A 16,731-nucleotide genomic window follows, 5' to 3' on the forward strand; every position below is an offset into this window, starting at 1 on the left:
AAGCCTTGAGAAATCTAACTACCAGAAAACAATTGTAAAATGGTGCAGAAGACTCGTAATTAGAACATAGCCTACCATGTAATGGAGTAGCAAAGGAATATACATACAAATGACTTGGTATAAAAATTATGAATATTCATCCTGAATTTTTATTAGAAAATTTAAAAAATGGCCAATAATAAGATCAATATCTTTTTACAATTAGTAGTTTTTATTAAACACATGTTAATGCACACACCTTTAACACATTTTAGTAACTTTTTTCACATGTGTGTAAAGGTATGATCATTAATGTGTATGCAACAAGTTTTTGCCTATTACAATACTAGACTCATTACACACGTTTTGCACGTGTAATAATGCTCCTTTTTATTTATTTGTTTTTTTGATTTAGTGTTATAATGTTTAGAAGTGATATATGAATAATTGTTTGTATTTTTTATTTTTTTAAAGAAAAATGTAAGATAACGTGGAATTATGTTTAAAAATGAGATAGAGATAGTGTCCTAAGTTTTAGGCTGAATAGAGAAAACAAAGAAAAAAACCTAAAACTTAAGAATAGTAAATTACTCTTTTAACCAGTTTGTGTTTTTTAATTTAAAATTATTTAACTAAAATATAAGGGTTTTTTAAAGAGTTTAAAAATTTGTGTGAGGGTATTTTAGTACGTAAAATATTAAAACCCCAAACATAGAATTCTGTTATTAATAGTAAAGATTATCACCCAAGGATGTATGTTTTAAACGTTTTAAACTTATAAATAATTTCTTCGATTAAATTCAACGTGCTCTTGCTGACGAAAATAGGAAATATAGTGGTGCTTTTTTTTTTTTAATTGGAATCATCTCATTCAATGATTAGTCATAATTTTTTGTTCGAGTAAAATAAGCTGTTTTTAGGTTTCAACCTCAAAAAACTATTATCCTAAGTCCTATCCTCAAATGTCTATACGCAATCTTGAATAAATGGTGAGAAATTCCGATTAGAAAAACCATCTCAATCATGATTTTAGTGTGTATATTCCCCGATAAACTGGACTCCTGGTCATACAAGAAGGAAAGGGAAATTTCTTCACGATTCTCATTAATGTGTGTGTATATATATATACACTAAAATTACCCAAAAATAAAAATCATGCAAGAGTGTTGGATAGGCCGGACACTTGTTACTTGTTAGGAATAAACAGTGACATTTATGGGGTAGCTATTAGGTATAACAGTAAATAACTAGAGAATAAAGGATTTGACTTATACTTTTTTAACTAGAATCTCATTTTGTTTTAATAAGAAACTACTACATCACTTACTAATTAAATAAAATGTGAAAATTAAAATCAACTACCACTTACCATTATTACTTAAAACAAAAGGAAGTGTCCAGTTAAAAAAAGTAATGTAGAGGTAAGCCAAACGCGATAATAAAGAATGGAGAGCACTTCCAAAAGGATACATGCGATGGGAGCAAAGCCTAAAGGTCTCAATTACTTTACGGACTTTTGAAGAACCTTTTTCTTTTCTTTTCTTTTTTAATTTTTTAATTTTTTGTGTTTGGGATTTTGTACTTTTTTTTTTTAAGAGGGATTTTGTACTTGAATGTGGTATGTTTGCCTTGTTTTTGGTAGGATGCAGTTACTTTTCGTGAGATTGGTTTTGATTGGTTTCAACACTTTCATGTAATGCTAATTAAAAGTAGAACAATCATGAAGAATAACAAGGGATTATCAAGGCTTTACGGTGGCTACATTGTAATATTGTATCACGGAGTTTCTTTTTAATAAATTACCAATTTTCATAAAACCTTAAACAATTAGCAAATTGTAAATCATCATATACAATGGCCTAGTGGTGTGCGGTATGGTTTAGCCAAAATCATAACCGCATTGCACCTCATTTTTGCAGTTATATGTGCATTACGGTGCGCTGCGGTTTAGAGTTTAGTCAAAATCATAACCACACTGCAACTCATTTTTAAAATCACACATGCGGTACGACATATAAGATGCAATTTGAAGTCGGTATATTTTTCAAATTTTGGGCTTTTCCTGCCCAACCCAAAATTGATGTTTCCCTTTGATTTGGGCCAAGTTTTAAACTATTGAGCTAGTTTTTCTTTATTTTTGGCTGACTTACCTAATCAACACTTGCTAGGATGATTAAACTTTTTTTTTTTTTTTTTGAAAACTTGGGTTATTAAACTATTAATAATATATTTAATATTAAAAAATAAATATATTAATATATAGTGCAGGAGCAATGCAGTGCGATTTGTGCAGTTTTCTTATTATAAAATCACAAATCACATCTCATTTTTGCGGTCACAAATGTGGTGCGATTTAGAATTTAGCCAAAACCTTAACTGCACCGCACCTCATTTTTGTGATCACATGTGTGGTGTGGCGTAAGATGCAATTTGAAACCAGTATATTTTTCAAATTTTGGGCTTTTCTTGCTCAACCCAAAACTAATTTTTCTCTTTGTTTTGGGCCTAGTTTTAAACTATCGACCTAATTTTTCTTTATTTTGGGTTGACTTTCCTAGTCAACACTTGCTAGGGTTATTAAACTCTTTTTTTTTTTTTTTTTGAAAACTAGGGTTATTAAACTATTAATAATATATTTAATATTTAAATATATATATATATATAAATATATATAGTGAGGGTGCAATGCGATGCGATTTGTGCGGTTTTTTTATTATAAAACCGCAAACTGCACTGCACCACAGTGCACAGTTACTTGTGGTACAGTGCGGTTATGTCATTTTGTAGGCAGCTTTGGTGCGGTTTTTGTGATTTGTGTGGTTTGGTGAACACCCCTCTATACTAGCCTCATTACACGCGCATGCGATAAAACTTTTTTTTTTTTTTTAAGTATCTTAATTTTTCTTTTATATTAATTTGGGGTTTACGCATTGTCCATTAATATCACGCATTTACGAACTACTGATACATATAATTTTGATGTCATTTCAGTGTTCACTTTTTTGGAGCATGCCTCATGACACTTCTGATTGTATTAGTAATTCGCAAGTGCGTGATATTAATGAAAAAATGTGTAAACACCAAATTGATATGAAAGAAAAATTATGACACTAAACCCAAAAAAAAAAAGAAAAAAAGAAAAAGAAGTGCCTTATCGCACATGCAAAGTGCATGTGATAATGCTAGTATTATTTTAATGCAATAAGATGTAAAATTAAAATATGATGTAGATATATTGTTAAGTAGGAATGTAAAATAAATAATGTAGTGTTTTGGGATGCAAAATGCATGTGTTTATCCATACAGGGATGGGAATGTTTTAATGCAAAAATCAATCACTTAATTGTAATCCACTATTCATTATTCAATGCAACTTTCATGATGTCGTTTGGTAGCTTACAACCACATTTTTTTTTTACAATAATACATAACAAAAATATATGTTAGCACCATCTGTATACATAGATCACATAAAATTATAATCAGTATTGATTGAGGGTAGGGATATTTATTTTGATGTAAAGACTATTGAATCACAAAATAAAACATACAAAAAATTATATGAATCCTTGATATTCGATTGTATAAGTTGTTTCACACACCCAAAAAAAAAAAAAAACCTATATAAGTTCTTTACAGACATGAAGGACTTGCTATGTGCATAAGTGCATTCAGTGGTGGCTTTAGAAATTTTTTAAGGGTGGTCATTAAGAAATTTAAATTATAAAAAATCTAATAAAAAGATAACTTCATCTATTGACAAAACACACACACACACACACACACACATGCAAACACATAAAATCTTACAATTTCCTTCTACAAATTTTCTTATTTTGAAATCGTTACATGATAGTCTCATTATCAATATTGCAAGCTACATCTCTTTTAAAATTATAGTTAAATAAAATTTTTCTTTGACTTTTTTTTTTTTATGTAAGGACCTAATATATTGTTAAGGGGACTAAAGTTTAAGGACAAAGTTTGACTACAAACTAAGTTGTAGGCTTGTAGCACAAAACTACAACTCTCACTAAACAAATTAACATTGCTACATATTTTTCATATCTAACCGCTGAATTACATGTTCTCTATGTTCTTAAAACACATGTCAAGTTTCATGTCAATCGGGTGTTATTTACTATTTGATCCATAAGCTTATTTTTTATGTATAATTTTAGACTACAAAAATTCAAAATTTAAACATTTAATTGATGACATAACTATTGATTTTTGATCTTCTTGAAATTTTGCAAGTATGAAGGATATAAAAAGAAAATGAAATTAAATGGTGGATTTTTTAAAATTCACAACCAATAAAAAAAATATTGAATAGAGTTGTTGCCTTAGCTTACAACCAAGTTTGTTGCCAAATTTTTTCCAAAGTTTAGTTATGTTGGGCCTAAAAAAAATTTAGGATTGTCACAATTTTTTTTTAAGGATAAAAGAAATCATAAATTTTTAAAATTTATACATAATAATTATTATTTTTTCTAAGCCAAGGTGGTGCTGTGACCACCCTAGACTCTATGTAGAGCCGCTAGTGAGTGCATTATTGTCCAAGCACCTATATCCATTTTTCAACCACCCGATCAACCAAAATGAAGAAGAAAGAAGAGGAAGATGTGTGTCTAACTGTCTTTGATAATTTGGTAGAGCAAATCCCGAACCACTCTTCTTAATCTACCAAATCAACCTGCAAATAAATTAAAAAGTGAGTTAATAATTGTACTGTTTTGGTTGCTGGAAAAAAGAATCATCAACAATTAACTAAAAATAAATATTTCAAATTTCCATTCATTTTCCATGATTCTCAGTCACCTAAAAACTGCATAAATCCAAAATTCCAAAAAAAAAAAAAAAAGCAGTATTATAATGCAATAAAAAAGAGTAAAGAAGTTATAAAAATTGGAAACAAATCTACTTACTGAAGGTTTGAATGACAAAAAAAGGGGAAAATAAAAAAGACAAAAACATATGTGAAGGGAAATTTTCATTTAAGTCCAATAGACTATTTGTAAATGTACCATTCTATTGAATCCTAGTGCTAGCTTTTCGTTTGAATTTTTTTTTTCTACAATAGCAGAAACTTTTATTAAATTTAAAGCAATTGTTTAAACTGATATATGATTTTCAATTTTAAAAAACCCATTCTTATCTATGCTTGTCAAAACCAAACAAATATTTAAAAAAAAAAAACATTTTATGGATAAAAAGCAACCCAAGTATTAAAAACCTTCAAGAACAAATTTGAACCATTTTCACCTTAAAAAAGTTTGAATTTGATTTATAATTTGTTGTAAAAGGAAAATGTAAGGACTGGCTCTGGACCTTCAGCCCACTTTGTGATGGATGATAGCCCAATAAGCCCAAAACAATATATTTGTTAAAGAGCGGATTTTACAGGTAAGACTTAGCAAATCATATATGGGCCACTAGGGATTGGACTCACTCCGAAAAGATTAAAAAAAAAAAAACACAGTTTAAAAAGGGAATAATGCTCCTCAGTCAAGTCCGAGGATCCATTATTCTTATATTCACTCAAGCTTTTTAAAGTACAAGATATTCTCTCTCTCTCTCTCTCTCTCGTTTTTCTTTCTTTCTCCCTTTTTTTATATCACAGTTCTCACGGGGGTCTTTACTTTATATAGTTTTACTTCTTTTCAATCCCAGCCTTCCATCTATTGATTGTGTAAGTGATCTTCTAGATGCTTGTCCCATCAAAGCCCTCCTGGAACCTTTGTATATAGCTGTAAGGCTCAACGCCACTATTCAGACATCATTTCCATATAAATACTGTCAGATGATTAGGTGTAGAACATTTAATGTGGTGGTAGCAGTTTTCTTCTCAAATATTTCTTGGTTCATTGTTGACTCTTTTATCTGAAGCTTATCCTTAGAAGTATGGTTCCCCTTTTGCGCGGTATCTTCTAGGCAACCGGACTCCGATCCCCTCACAACGTTTCCCCAGGAAGTTTGGATCCTCGAGAGACAACCTTTGTTCATCATTATTTGTCCTTGTCCTCATCCCTTTGTTATATAAGTTTATCTTATTGTTCAACCCTCCTCGGGTTATCCTAGTTCCTCGAACAAGTCCCATGGCCCAATATTCCTACTCAGCTCATTTATCCTCACAGAAAATAAAATGAATTTAGTAATTGAAAAAGTGAGAAATGTGGTTGGCAAATTGAAAGTAGTTTTTTAAGAGTAAGACATGGGAAGTGAAATTTAAATCTAATCGGTTGTAAAAGGAAAAAAAAAAAAAACAAGAATTTGGTAATTGAAAAAATGGAAAACATTGTTGGCATATAAAAAGCACTTTTTTAGGAGTAAAACATGGAAAGTGGAATTCAAATGGGTATTTACATTTAAGTTTAAATCAAATATCTCTTAGATATATGTAGCTCAAATTACTTTTATACACTTCTTTATTTTTTGTTTAGAGTAGTGCTTAATAAATTTTAGGGGTATTTTAGATATTGTAGGTAGATGGTAACTAACTTTTTTTTTTTTTTTAATTTAGAGAATGGTAACTAACTTTTTGAATCCTCTTAATATATAGAAATTATAAAAGTTGAACTTTTTTTTATTGAGAATGAATAAAAGTTGAACTTAGAAACTGTAGTTGCATCAAATGACTATTCTCACTAATTAGTAAATTACTTATATATTTTTTGTTAGGATATATTTCCTCAGTTAAGGGATAATATTTAATAACTATTTAATTTAAGTAGAACTTTATCATTTAAATTCTATTCAAACTCAAAGTCTTATACAAACAATATAAACTTAAATCACAGAACAACCTATGTTTTGACTAAGGGATAATATTTAACTAGTCTCATCACACGTGCTTCGCACGTGCTTTTTTGTTAGGATATATTTCCTCAGTTAAGGGTTAATATTTAATAACTATTTAATTTAAGTAGAACTTTATCATTTAAATTCTATTCAAACTCAAAGTCTAATACAAACAATATAAACTTAAATCATAGAACAACCTATGTTTTGACTAAGGGATAATATTTAACTAGCCTCATCACACGTGCTTCGCACGTGCAATGAGGCTTTTTTTTTTTTTTTTTTTGTTTAGTGTTATAATTTTTCACTCATTCTAATTTGAGATTTACACTTTTCCCACAAAAATTGCGCAAACTATTAATATAGCTAGAAGTGTCATAAGGTTAACTACAAAAAATGAACAAAGTCACACATGAGCATATGATTTCAATATTATTTCGATGTTCATTTTTTGTAGCTAACCTTATGACACTTCTAGCTATATTAGTAGTTTTAAATGCGCAATTTTTGTGGGAAAGGAAAGAAATGAAATGCACCAAATCAAATTAATACGCACTTAAATATAAACACAATCTTTCATAAAAATAAATAAATAAACACAATTGCATTTGGTGGTAATGATTCCTCTTTTACATTTGACTTTAGAACCCCCGATGTAGAAGAGGAATGTGTACATCCAAAACAAATTAACTGAAAAATGGAAAATATAATATAAATTAAGAGGGGAAAAAAAAGAATAGAAAAAAGTAGATAAGAACCTAACCCTACAATCTCATGTTTACTCCCCCTATAAAGTGTATTAGACTCCAATGGCAAAATTAATTTAAAAAAGGAAGAAGAAGGGAAAATGAAAAACCCCACAATTGTTAACACTGTAAACTAAATACCACAACCATAAAAGGTCACTTCTTGTTTAAAGGGTATTGGACTCTAATGGCATTGAAAAGTAATCTCACTCATTACTTGGTCATTGCAATTCAAAAAAACAAAAGAAAGAGAAAAAAAATAAAAGTAATTCCCACAATTGCTTACCCAATAAAGTAAATTCCACCAAAAATCCCTAGAAGATCTTATTGATCGAACTATACTGAAGACAAAGTGACAAACCCACATGTATAAATCACAAATTTAGCAAATCCTAACCTGGTGCAGAAGTAACCTTTGACATGGCCATGAATTAATTTGGATAAATCTTCTCATGAGTGGTTATCATTATGGCAGAAATATAACTCCATGTAACTTGCATTTAGATAAAGGAAAAATAACTTGTGATTGTGGGAGAGTGGTAGTTTTATTTGAAATTTTAGCATATTTTGAATGACAAATGTGGAAACCCAAAAATGGGATTGAAACCCATGGCTAAGTTAGGGAGGACTTGCACACATGTTAGCATAGAGTGTGTGTCAAAAACTATGGAGTCAACACCGTATTGTAGTGGGCCTTTTGTGGTTAAAGTGGGCTGGGCTGCCTCCTGCGGTACTGGGTCCAAGTATTCTGAGTAAGGGAGTTGAGACCGGTTCAACTGCAACTCAATTTGGTCCGGCTTGTGAGCAAACTATGCCTCGTCTACTAGGAGCACGCTTACGACGGGCAAAACTGTTTCAGATGGGTTATGGCAGGCAGATATGATAATAACAAGATAAAATAAAGTACTTTGACATTTTTATTAAGGTAAACAAATAATCCCTACTTAAGAAAATATAATCACAGTTTAACAAAAATTATTTTATAAGAAAAGTAAGGGAAACAAGGGGGTGGTATTGATTGAGAGAGGAAATAAATCTGATCAAGTTTGATCCGCAAGACCAAAACCAGAGAGGGAAGAACGCTTTTTCTCAAAGTGAATAATCTCTCAGGGAGATCCTACCGTCGAAATTAATCACTTTGAGGGAACCGGACCTGAATGGTTGGTACATAAGAACACTCTTTGTTTCTGGCAAAGAGCAAGATTTTGAGAGGGAGAGAGGGAATCAACTTATTGGTGCATGCCTGCCGTTTTAACTCTATTTTTTTCTTTCCTTCTTTTCTAATATTCCCCTTTCTTATCTTTTTTCTTTCTACTTCTTTTTCTTAATCCTTGTTTTCTATTTCCTGGTTTTCAAATTTCTAATACCGTGGTGCTTGTTGTCCCCTCCTTCCTGTACACGGCAAGGGCCTTTTTATAGTGCCTGCCGTGATCGAATTTTACTATTTTAGCCCTTAACCATCTTTGTCTGGTCTGGGTGTGCTTGCCAACCACCACTGGTCCATCTGTGTGTCAATCCCCATCGCCAGACAAAAGAAAGCTATTTTGTTTGTTTGTCTGTCATGGCACCCTTTCCTGCTATGGTGTGGGTGCCTTCTCTCTCCCTATCCCTCATGGCATACACCTAGTGGTTCCAGCTCAGTTTTGCTCCTTTCGGTGGTATGTCATCCCAACAGGACACTTCCCCTAAAAGAGCCCTAGTAGAAACCTCAAAATAGGTTTTTCCCTTCTCCTCACCGCCAAACTATACCCTCTTACCTCTGACCTATGACCTCACCATGTCCTGTATTGGCTGGGTACAGGCTGGTGAGGTCCGGGCCTTGCGCGTGCCTCTCTTCCATATATGTCCAAAATCTGCTTGCTGCTCATGCGTTTGCCATGGTTCACCTACACTATCTGTCGTCCGTTTTTTTACTATTTTCTGGTTTTCTCTTTCCTTTATGGCTTACCCTATTTAGGGGCTAGGCCTTGCTTGGCGGTGGGCTTTACTTTTCTTCAGCCCACCCTTTTTCCTACTACCATCTCCTGTCATACCACTCTATCATTCTTGCTACGAAGTTGTTTTGCCTCAATCTTGCTGGGCCTCTTTGGGCCTACCGTTTATCCTTCTCCCAATGGCTCAGTACGGCCATTGGTTCTTTTATTATATCACTAGCGGGCTCCTATGTCCCATTTGTTTTCCCTTGGGCGTCCCAGCCCCATTTGCTTCCCTTGGGCTTCCTCGACCCTACTCTTAACTTTGCATTACCATGGGCTTTTACTGAATTCTTTGGGCTTTCCCGGCCCAATTACATTATCCCTCATCCTTGGGGTTCATAGGCTTGCCATCAACCCTTTACTTTATTTGCTTTCATCACTTTGGGCCTGTTGTGACCCATTCTCACTTTTCCACATCATATACTGCCCATGGTTTTCTTTTTCTCTCTTTTCGGGCTCCTTTAAGCCCATTTACCTCCTCAAGGCCCATTTGTTTATCTCATGGGTCTATGATCCATTATTCCTGCCGGTTGGGCTTAATGGGTTTTCTATCTGTTTACCAACTCTTTTTTGTCCGTGTTGCTGGGCTTCTCCCTTCCACTTGGGCTTCCGAAATGGCCATCAACACGTATCAAAGGTTGTTTCGGTTTAATCAGGAGGACAAAATATTTTGGTACTGATTAATACCAATATATCATTTCGAGTTTGCCGCTAAGTATTAAATATATATATATATATATTAGTTGTATATCCATAAGTCAAAGCCTATATAACTTGTCTCAGCCAAAAAAAAAAAAAAAGCCTATATAACTTGTTTACAATATTTAAAATTATCAACTCATATCTTATTTAATAATTTAAACTCTATCTAAAATGTTAATTCATTATTATACTTATAATATATAATATTCTCGGCAAAAAAATATAATAAATAACATTTATAATAGAATTGATATTGATGTAGTATTAAATAATAAATAGTCTTAGTCATTGACTTAAGGGTGTCAAATGGGTGGGTTTGGGTGGATTTGGGGTAGGCATAATTGGGTTGGGTACATAAAACCCATTTATCCATTTATTACCCATTTAACTAATTACTCCTAAGTAGTAAACCCAACTCACTCAATTACTCAATAATCAAAATTATGAAAATGCCACTAAAACTTGAAAATGACTAAAGTACTCTTAAAATCCTCTAAAATTATCAAAATACCCCTAAATCTAAAAAAAGACCAAATATGCTCAAAAATCACTGAAAATTACCAAAATACCCCCTGAAACCTTAAAAATAACCGAAATACTCCTGAAACCTAAAAAATGTCCAAAATACCCCGAAAAAAAAATGACCAAAATACTCCTAAGACCTAAAAAATGACCAAAATACCCTTGAAAACTTAAAAATTGTCCAAAATTCCCCCAAAACCTAAAAATTAACCAAAATACTCCTAAAAATTCCCCCGAGAACACTACAATGACTCATTGTAGTGTTCTCGGCAAAAAAAATAGTCATTGTAGTGTTCACATGTGTAGATAGTGCACACAAAACGAAAAAATCTTAAATAGTTGTATTTAGTCATTTATTTTTAGAAATATTTTATGATGAACTAAAAAAGTTATCAAAAAAGTTGATAATTTTTTGGTTTTTATATAAATTTTTTTTAAAAATAGTTTATTAATGTGCATACATTAGTAAGACCCTATTTAAAAATTCTAGAAAAAAAAAAGGGTAGAGTTTGAATTTTGAAAGATGTTCATGTGGGTTGTTACTACCTGTTAGGCACACACAACAACAAAAAGTGAGATAAAAATAAAAAAAGAAGGCAAATGTTAACAAGCACTATGTGCTTGTTAATGTTGCACTAATGTGGATCCTATTTGATAAAAAAATAGAACACAAAAAAAAAAAAAAAGTCATAAAACTGACCCCATAACTTATTTTAATATATTTTTTTTTCTCTATAAAACTGGTCTCACAACCTAAAGACTACAAAAATATGACATGAAGCAATAAAGCTGAAAAAAAAAAAAAAGGTACATAGGCGGCAATTAACGGACATGGTAAGGTGCCCATTAACACAACTCTAAAAAGAAACGTAAAAAACAGAAGAAGAAATGCATGGTTTAAGGCTCTAAGTAAACAAAGAAGGAGCAGCAAGCAACAGCAGAAGTTGAGGAGAAGATCGGCCAAATGGGTTGCTACAGGCACTGTGTTGACGATGGTAGTGACCTAAGCAAGAGCAAAATTAGTAAGTTATTGAGAGAGGAGAGAAATGATTAGATCTAAAACCCAATAATGTTTGTTGCTTGTTGTTTCGGTCCAATATGAAGTTTTTGGCTGAAATATTCAACCGTCAAGCAGTAGCGGCTCTAGGAATATTTTTCAAGGTGGTCATTATTGACCAAAATTTAATAAAAATGGAACTTCTTATATTGACCAAAACACACACACACACAAACACACAGTTTGACAAATTTCTTATAGGAATTTTCTTATTTTGAAATCTTTGTATAATAGTCTCATTATTAATGTTGCAGTTACATTTCTTTCAAAATTTAGTTAGATAAAAAATTTATTGGGATTTTTATTTTTGTTTGTAAGGACCTAGTATATTGTTAAATAGGCCAAAATTTAAAGATAAAGTTTGGCTACAAACTTAGTTGTAGCCTAAAACTACAACTCTCACTTAAAAAATTAACGTAGCTATATATTTTGAAAATTTAACTGTTGAATTGCATGCTCTTTATGTTCTTAAAACACATGTCAAATTTTATGTCAATCAGATGTTATTTATTATTTGATCTATAAACTTAAATTTTTATGTAATTTTAGACTACGAAAACTCAAAATTTAAAGATTTGATTGATGACATAACTATTGATCTTTGATCTTCTTGAAATTTTGCAAATATGAAGGTTATAAGAAAAATATATAATCTAATGGTGAATTTTTCACAATTCACATCCAATAAAAATATTGAGTAGAGTTGTAGTTTTAGTCTACAATCAAGTTTGTTGCCAAAATTTATCTAAAAATTAATTATGTTAGGCCTAAAAAATTTTAAGATGGTCACAAATATTTTTTAAGAATAATAAAATTATATATTTTTAAAATTTATTTATAACAATTAATTATTTTGCCAGGTAACGGTGGTACTATGACCACCCTCAACTACATACATGTGGAGCCGCCAATGCCGTCAACTGTTTCTCGCCGACTTTTTTTTAAATGAATTCTCACTAACCCATGGACATTTCTACATCTGTCGGTCAAATTAATTTGGTAGTCAACTCCCGTAGTGCCCATGGTAGTTCAAATCAGCACATAAAATATACTCCTAGATATACTTTGTCAAAGTGGGATCTATTGGTGGTAGTCATAGCAGGCTGAAGGCAATTCAAAATTAGCACACAGAATATAGAATTGTAGATCTATCTCGTCAAAGGGGGGATCTTTACAACACGAAGTGGTATAGCCCATAGCATCCAAAGTTACACTTTCCAACAATCCTAAAACAATGATCATGGAAGGTGAAATCAACAACTTCATTATGGTATGGGTCTCAGCTCTGGTATCACTATGCTATTGCCACACCATAGGTAAAGCTATCCCCAAAGGTACATCTAGACTCCTTTCAATCCTACCAGTCATATGTCTCTTTTTCATTCTCCCTCTAAATCTCACCACCATCCATCTTGGAGGCCCCTCATCTTTCTTCCTTGCTTGGCTTGCCACCTTCAAACTCCTCCTCTTTGCCTATGGTGAAGGCCCTTTATCATCATCCTCTACACCCATCTCCTTTCCACGTTTCATCTCAATTGCTTGCCTCCCTATCAAGATTCAAAACCACCCATCACCCCAAAATCCTCAAAAGCCTTTGTCTACCAAAAATAATGAACACCCATCTCTCCAAAGACCCCAAAATCTCCATAAGTCACCACTAAATTATGGTACAAAGGTTCTATTATTGGCCACATATGGACCTGTCCATGACAACAAAGATCATCTTCACCCAAAAATACTATTGTTACTATATAGCATCCACTTGTATATTGCCTTAGAAATCCTCCTAGGCAATTTTGCAGTCCTGACTCGAGCCCTGCTTGGTCTTGAGCTCGAGCCACAATTTGATGAGCCTTACCTCGCTACCTCACTACAAGACTTCTGGGGAAGGAGGTGGAACCTCATGGTTAGTAGAATCTTACACCCTACTGTATACAATCCTGTCAGGTCCATTTCCAGCCGTTGGATTGGGAGGAAGTGGGCTCCACTTCCAGCAGTCATTGCTGTGTTTTTTGTCTCTGGATTGATGCATGAGATAATATTCTATTACATTGGTCGACTCAAGCCAACGTGGGAACTCACATGCTTCTTTCTCATTCATGGGTTTTGTCTGGCCATTGAAATCGCCATTAAAAAAGCTCTAAATGGTTCGTGGTGTTTGACTAAGGTAGTGTCGGGGCCGCTGACATTGACTTTTGTGGCAATCACGGGTTTGTGGCTGTTCATGCCATCGCTCATTCGGTGTGAAGTTGATGTCAAAATCTATAGAGAGGCTGCAACCACGTATATGCGATTTTTCAAGGATGTTGTTAGTGTTCTAAGTTCTCGATTTTTCGATGTTGTACTTGTACCTGAAGAATTAAAAATTAAAATTTTTGGGATCTAAATAATAAATTTTTGGAGAGAAAAGAAAATGTTTAGACAAGTCAACTATATATGTGATTTATACCTTTATGTTTGATTAATTTTGATTTAAATTTTCTAATGTTGATTAATTATTATTTTTAGAGCATCCAATAGGCTCTCTAAAGCCTTATGTGGAGAGCAAACACAAAAATATCTTTCCATCTCTAATTTTTTTAAAGATTTGCTACAGTAGCTCTCTTGAACACTGTAACAACTCCAAACATATTTCACTCTTAAAATAATCACTGTTTGAATAAAATAATAATTCTTTCTCTCTCATCCCTTTTCTCTTTCGTTCTTCACTCTCTCTTGCTTCTCTATCTCAACGGTTACAAACTAAAATATACCACAATTAAAACAAAAACACAAAATCCAATCGAAAGATTTGAAACACAGAAACAATCTTTCTCATAAGCCTAATGAAATCTGAACAATAAAAGCAAAAAACCGCATTTTGTCGGCGGTAGGGAGGAGGACAAGCGGCTGTGGAGGCGGAGCAAATTGGTTGTGGAGAAAGACCCATCTGTACTGCATGAACTACTCGCTCATCACGCTCCTCATCCTTTTCCTTAGCCTCCTCTGGCACTTGATCTCCATAATCGTCTTCCTCACCATCTTCGTTGCCTGGTCTTCCTCTCTCTCTATCTATCTTTTTTTTTTTTTTTTTTTTTTGCTGAAATCCTTTCTTTGTTTGACTATCTGTTTGGTTAGTGCGGCTACGTCCGTGTTTTGGGCCTTTTTTTTTAAGTCTAGCATGTTATGCATTGTTCATTGGTCATGAACAGTGATTTTAGGCCAATGAACAGTGTTGAACAATAATAAATTGTAAAAAAAAAAATTATTTTTTTATTGTTTTCAGTTTTCAGTTTTCAGCAAAATAAGTTGTATCTAAACGCACACTGAGTCTTTTGATTTTGAGTTTGAGATGAGATATTTTTTATTCTTTAACTTTTGGTATGTGGTGGAGAATTGGTTTGTAGTTATAGTAGAGTGTGTGTGGTGGAAACAATGGGTTGTAAAAAGTGGTCTGTACATGTGTGGTGGAAAGTTGGGTGAATGATAATTATAAAAATTTTATGATCAGATATATATATTTTTTAGGGATGTTATGTCTATAATATTTTCACAATAAATTCTAAATAGTAGATTGTTATTAGTTGTTATGAATAGGCCAAAAAGTAATTTAAGTTGTGATTCAAATTAGAACCAATAACAACTTACCACATATGATTTATTATGAAAATGTTGTAGATAAAACACTTTTTTTTTTCATTTTAGAAAAATTAAATTAAAAAAAAAAAGCTTGATAAAGTAGTGAATAATAATGAATAAATAAAACTGACAACTCATGACTATATTATTTGTTATCTCAAGTGCTTCAAGAGATCTATTGAAAAAAAAAAGACCAACCACAATTTTAAAATTTTTACCTGTTGATAGTTAGAAAATATAGTTGGGAATAAATAAAAGAAAGATTAAAAAAAGAATAAAGAAAGATTAAGAAAGAATAAAGAATGAATAAAAAAAATAATACTTAAATGAGATAGAGAAAATATAGAAAGTCTGTTGGAAAGCGTATTGAAAAAAGTAAGTAGTTAAAAGATAAATGCAACCGTTCACTCTCCAAACAGTACAAAAATTTGAAAAGTGTGTTGGAGATGTTCTTTTTCTTTTTCTTTTTTTTTGGTAAAAAAACGATTCATTAAAAACTAAGGAGAACTAGCAAGGTCATTAAGAATCCTATTAAAGAATCTGCCATTTCAATCCTTATCCAAAACATTCCTAATATCCTCAGAAGGACTATCAAAACAAACAAAATTTAAAGTCTGTACAGTCCCTAATCTAGCTAGCCTATCCGCATAGTGATTAGCTTGTCGGTAGCAATGCTTCACTTGAACTTGATGGAACCGCCCCATCAGCTGCCTGCAATCATCCAAGATAGGAGAGAGTATGGAATTCTCATAGTTTGAGTTCTACAAAATATCAACAATTGCTTTGGCATCAAGCTCAACAATGAGTGAAGGTATGTTGAGATTATTGCACAAAGAAAGACCATTTCTAAGGCCCCATAGCTCCACCACAAAACTGGTACTTGTCCCAATTCTCCTCGCAAAACCAGCAATCCAATTATCGTGATCATCCTTAAGCAAACCCCCACAACCAACTAGCCCCAAATTTCCTTCAGCAGCCCCGTCCGTGTTAAGTTCTACCCACCCATGAGGTGGTTTCTTCTAACGCACCCGTTTGATAACAAGGCAAGTCAACCCCCTTGGGGTTTCAACACGAAAGACAAATTCCATTGCTTGCTTTAAAACAGCGGACGCCAAGTTTGGATTCTGATTTTTCCTATTGAAGACAACACCATTCCTATTCTTCCATATGTTCCAAATGGCAAAAGGAAATATAACTTTCCAAGGAGGTTTCCCTACAAGGTGATCAGTGTTCATCCTACCATTCATATCTAACCAATCATGAAGGTTAGACATCCAAAAGCTGATATTACTCGACTGCACACCAAGCTGCCTCCACACCGATTGAGCCC

The 16,731-nt window shown here is 32.7% G+C and overlaps 1 protein-coding gene across 1 annotated transcript; it reads left to right on the top strand.

Moving 5' to 3' along the window:
• The first annotated feature begins 12,851 nt into the window (after window positions 1-12,851).
• LOC126726959 (acyl-CoA--sterol O-acyltransferase 1-like) lies at window positions 12,852-14,248 on the top strand. The gene has a single exon (XM_050432387.1). The coding sequence runs from the start codon at window positions 13,018-13,020 to the stop codon at window positions 14,167-14,169; it is 1,152 nt and encodes a 383-aa protein (XP_050288344.1). The 5' UTR covers window positions 12,852-13,017; the 3' UTR covers window positions 14,170-14,248.
• Window positions 14,249-16,731: the final 2,483 nt, after the last annotated feature.

This window comes from Quercus robur, chromosome 5, assembly GCF_932294415.1.
Source record: "Quercus robur chromosome 5, dhQueRobu3.1, whole genome shotgun sequence".
Classification (NCBI taxonomy): Eukaryota; Viridiplantae; Streptophyta; class Magnoliopsida; order Fagales; family Fagaceae; genus Quercus; species Quercus robur.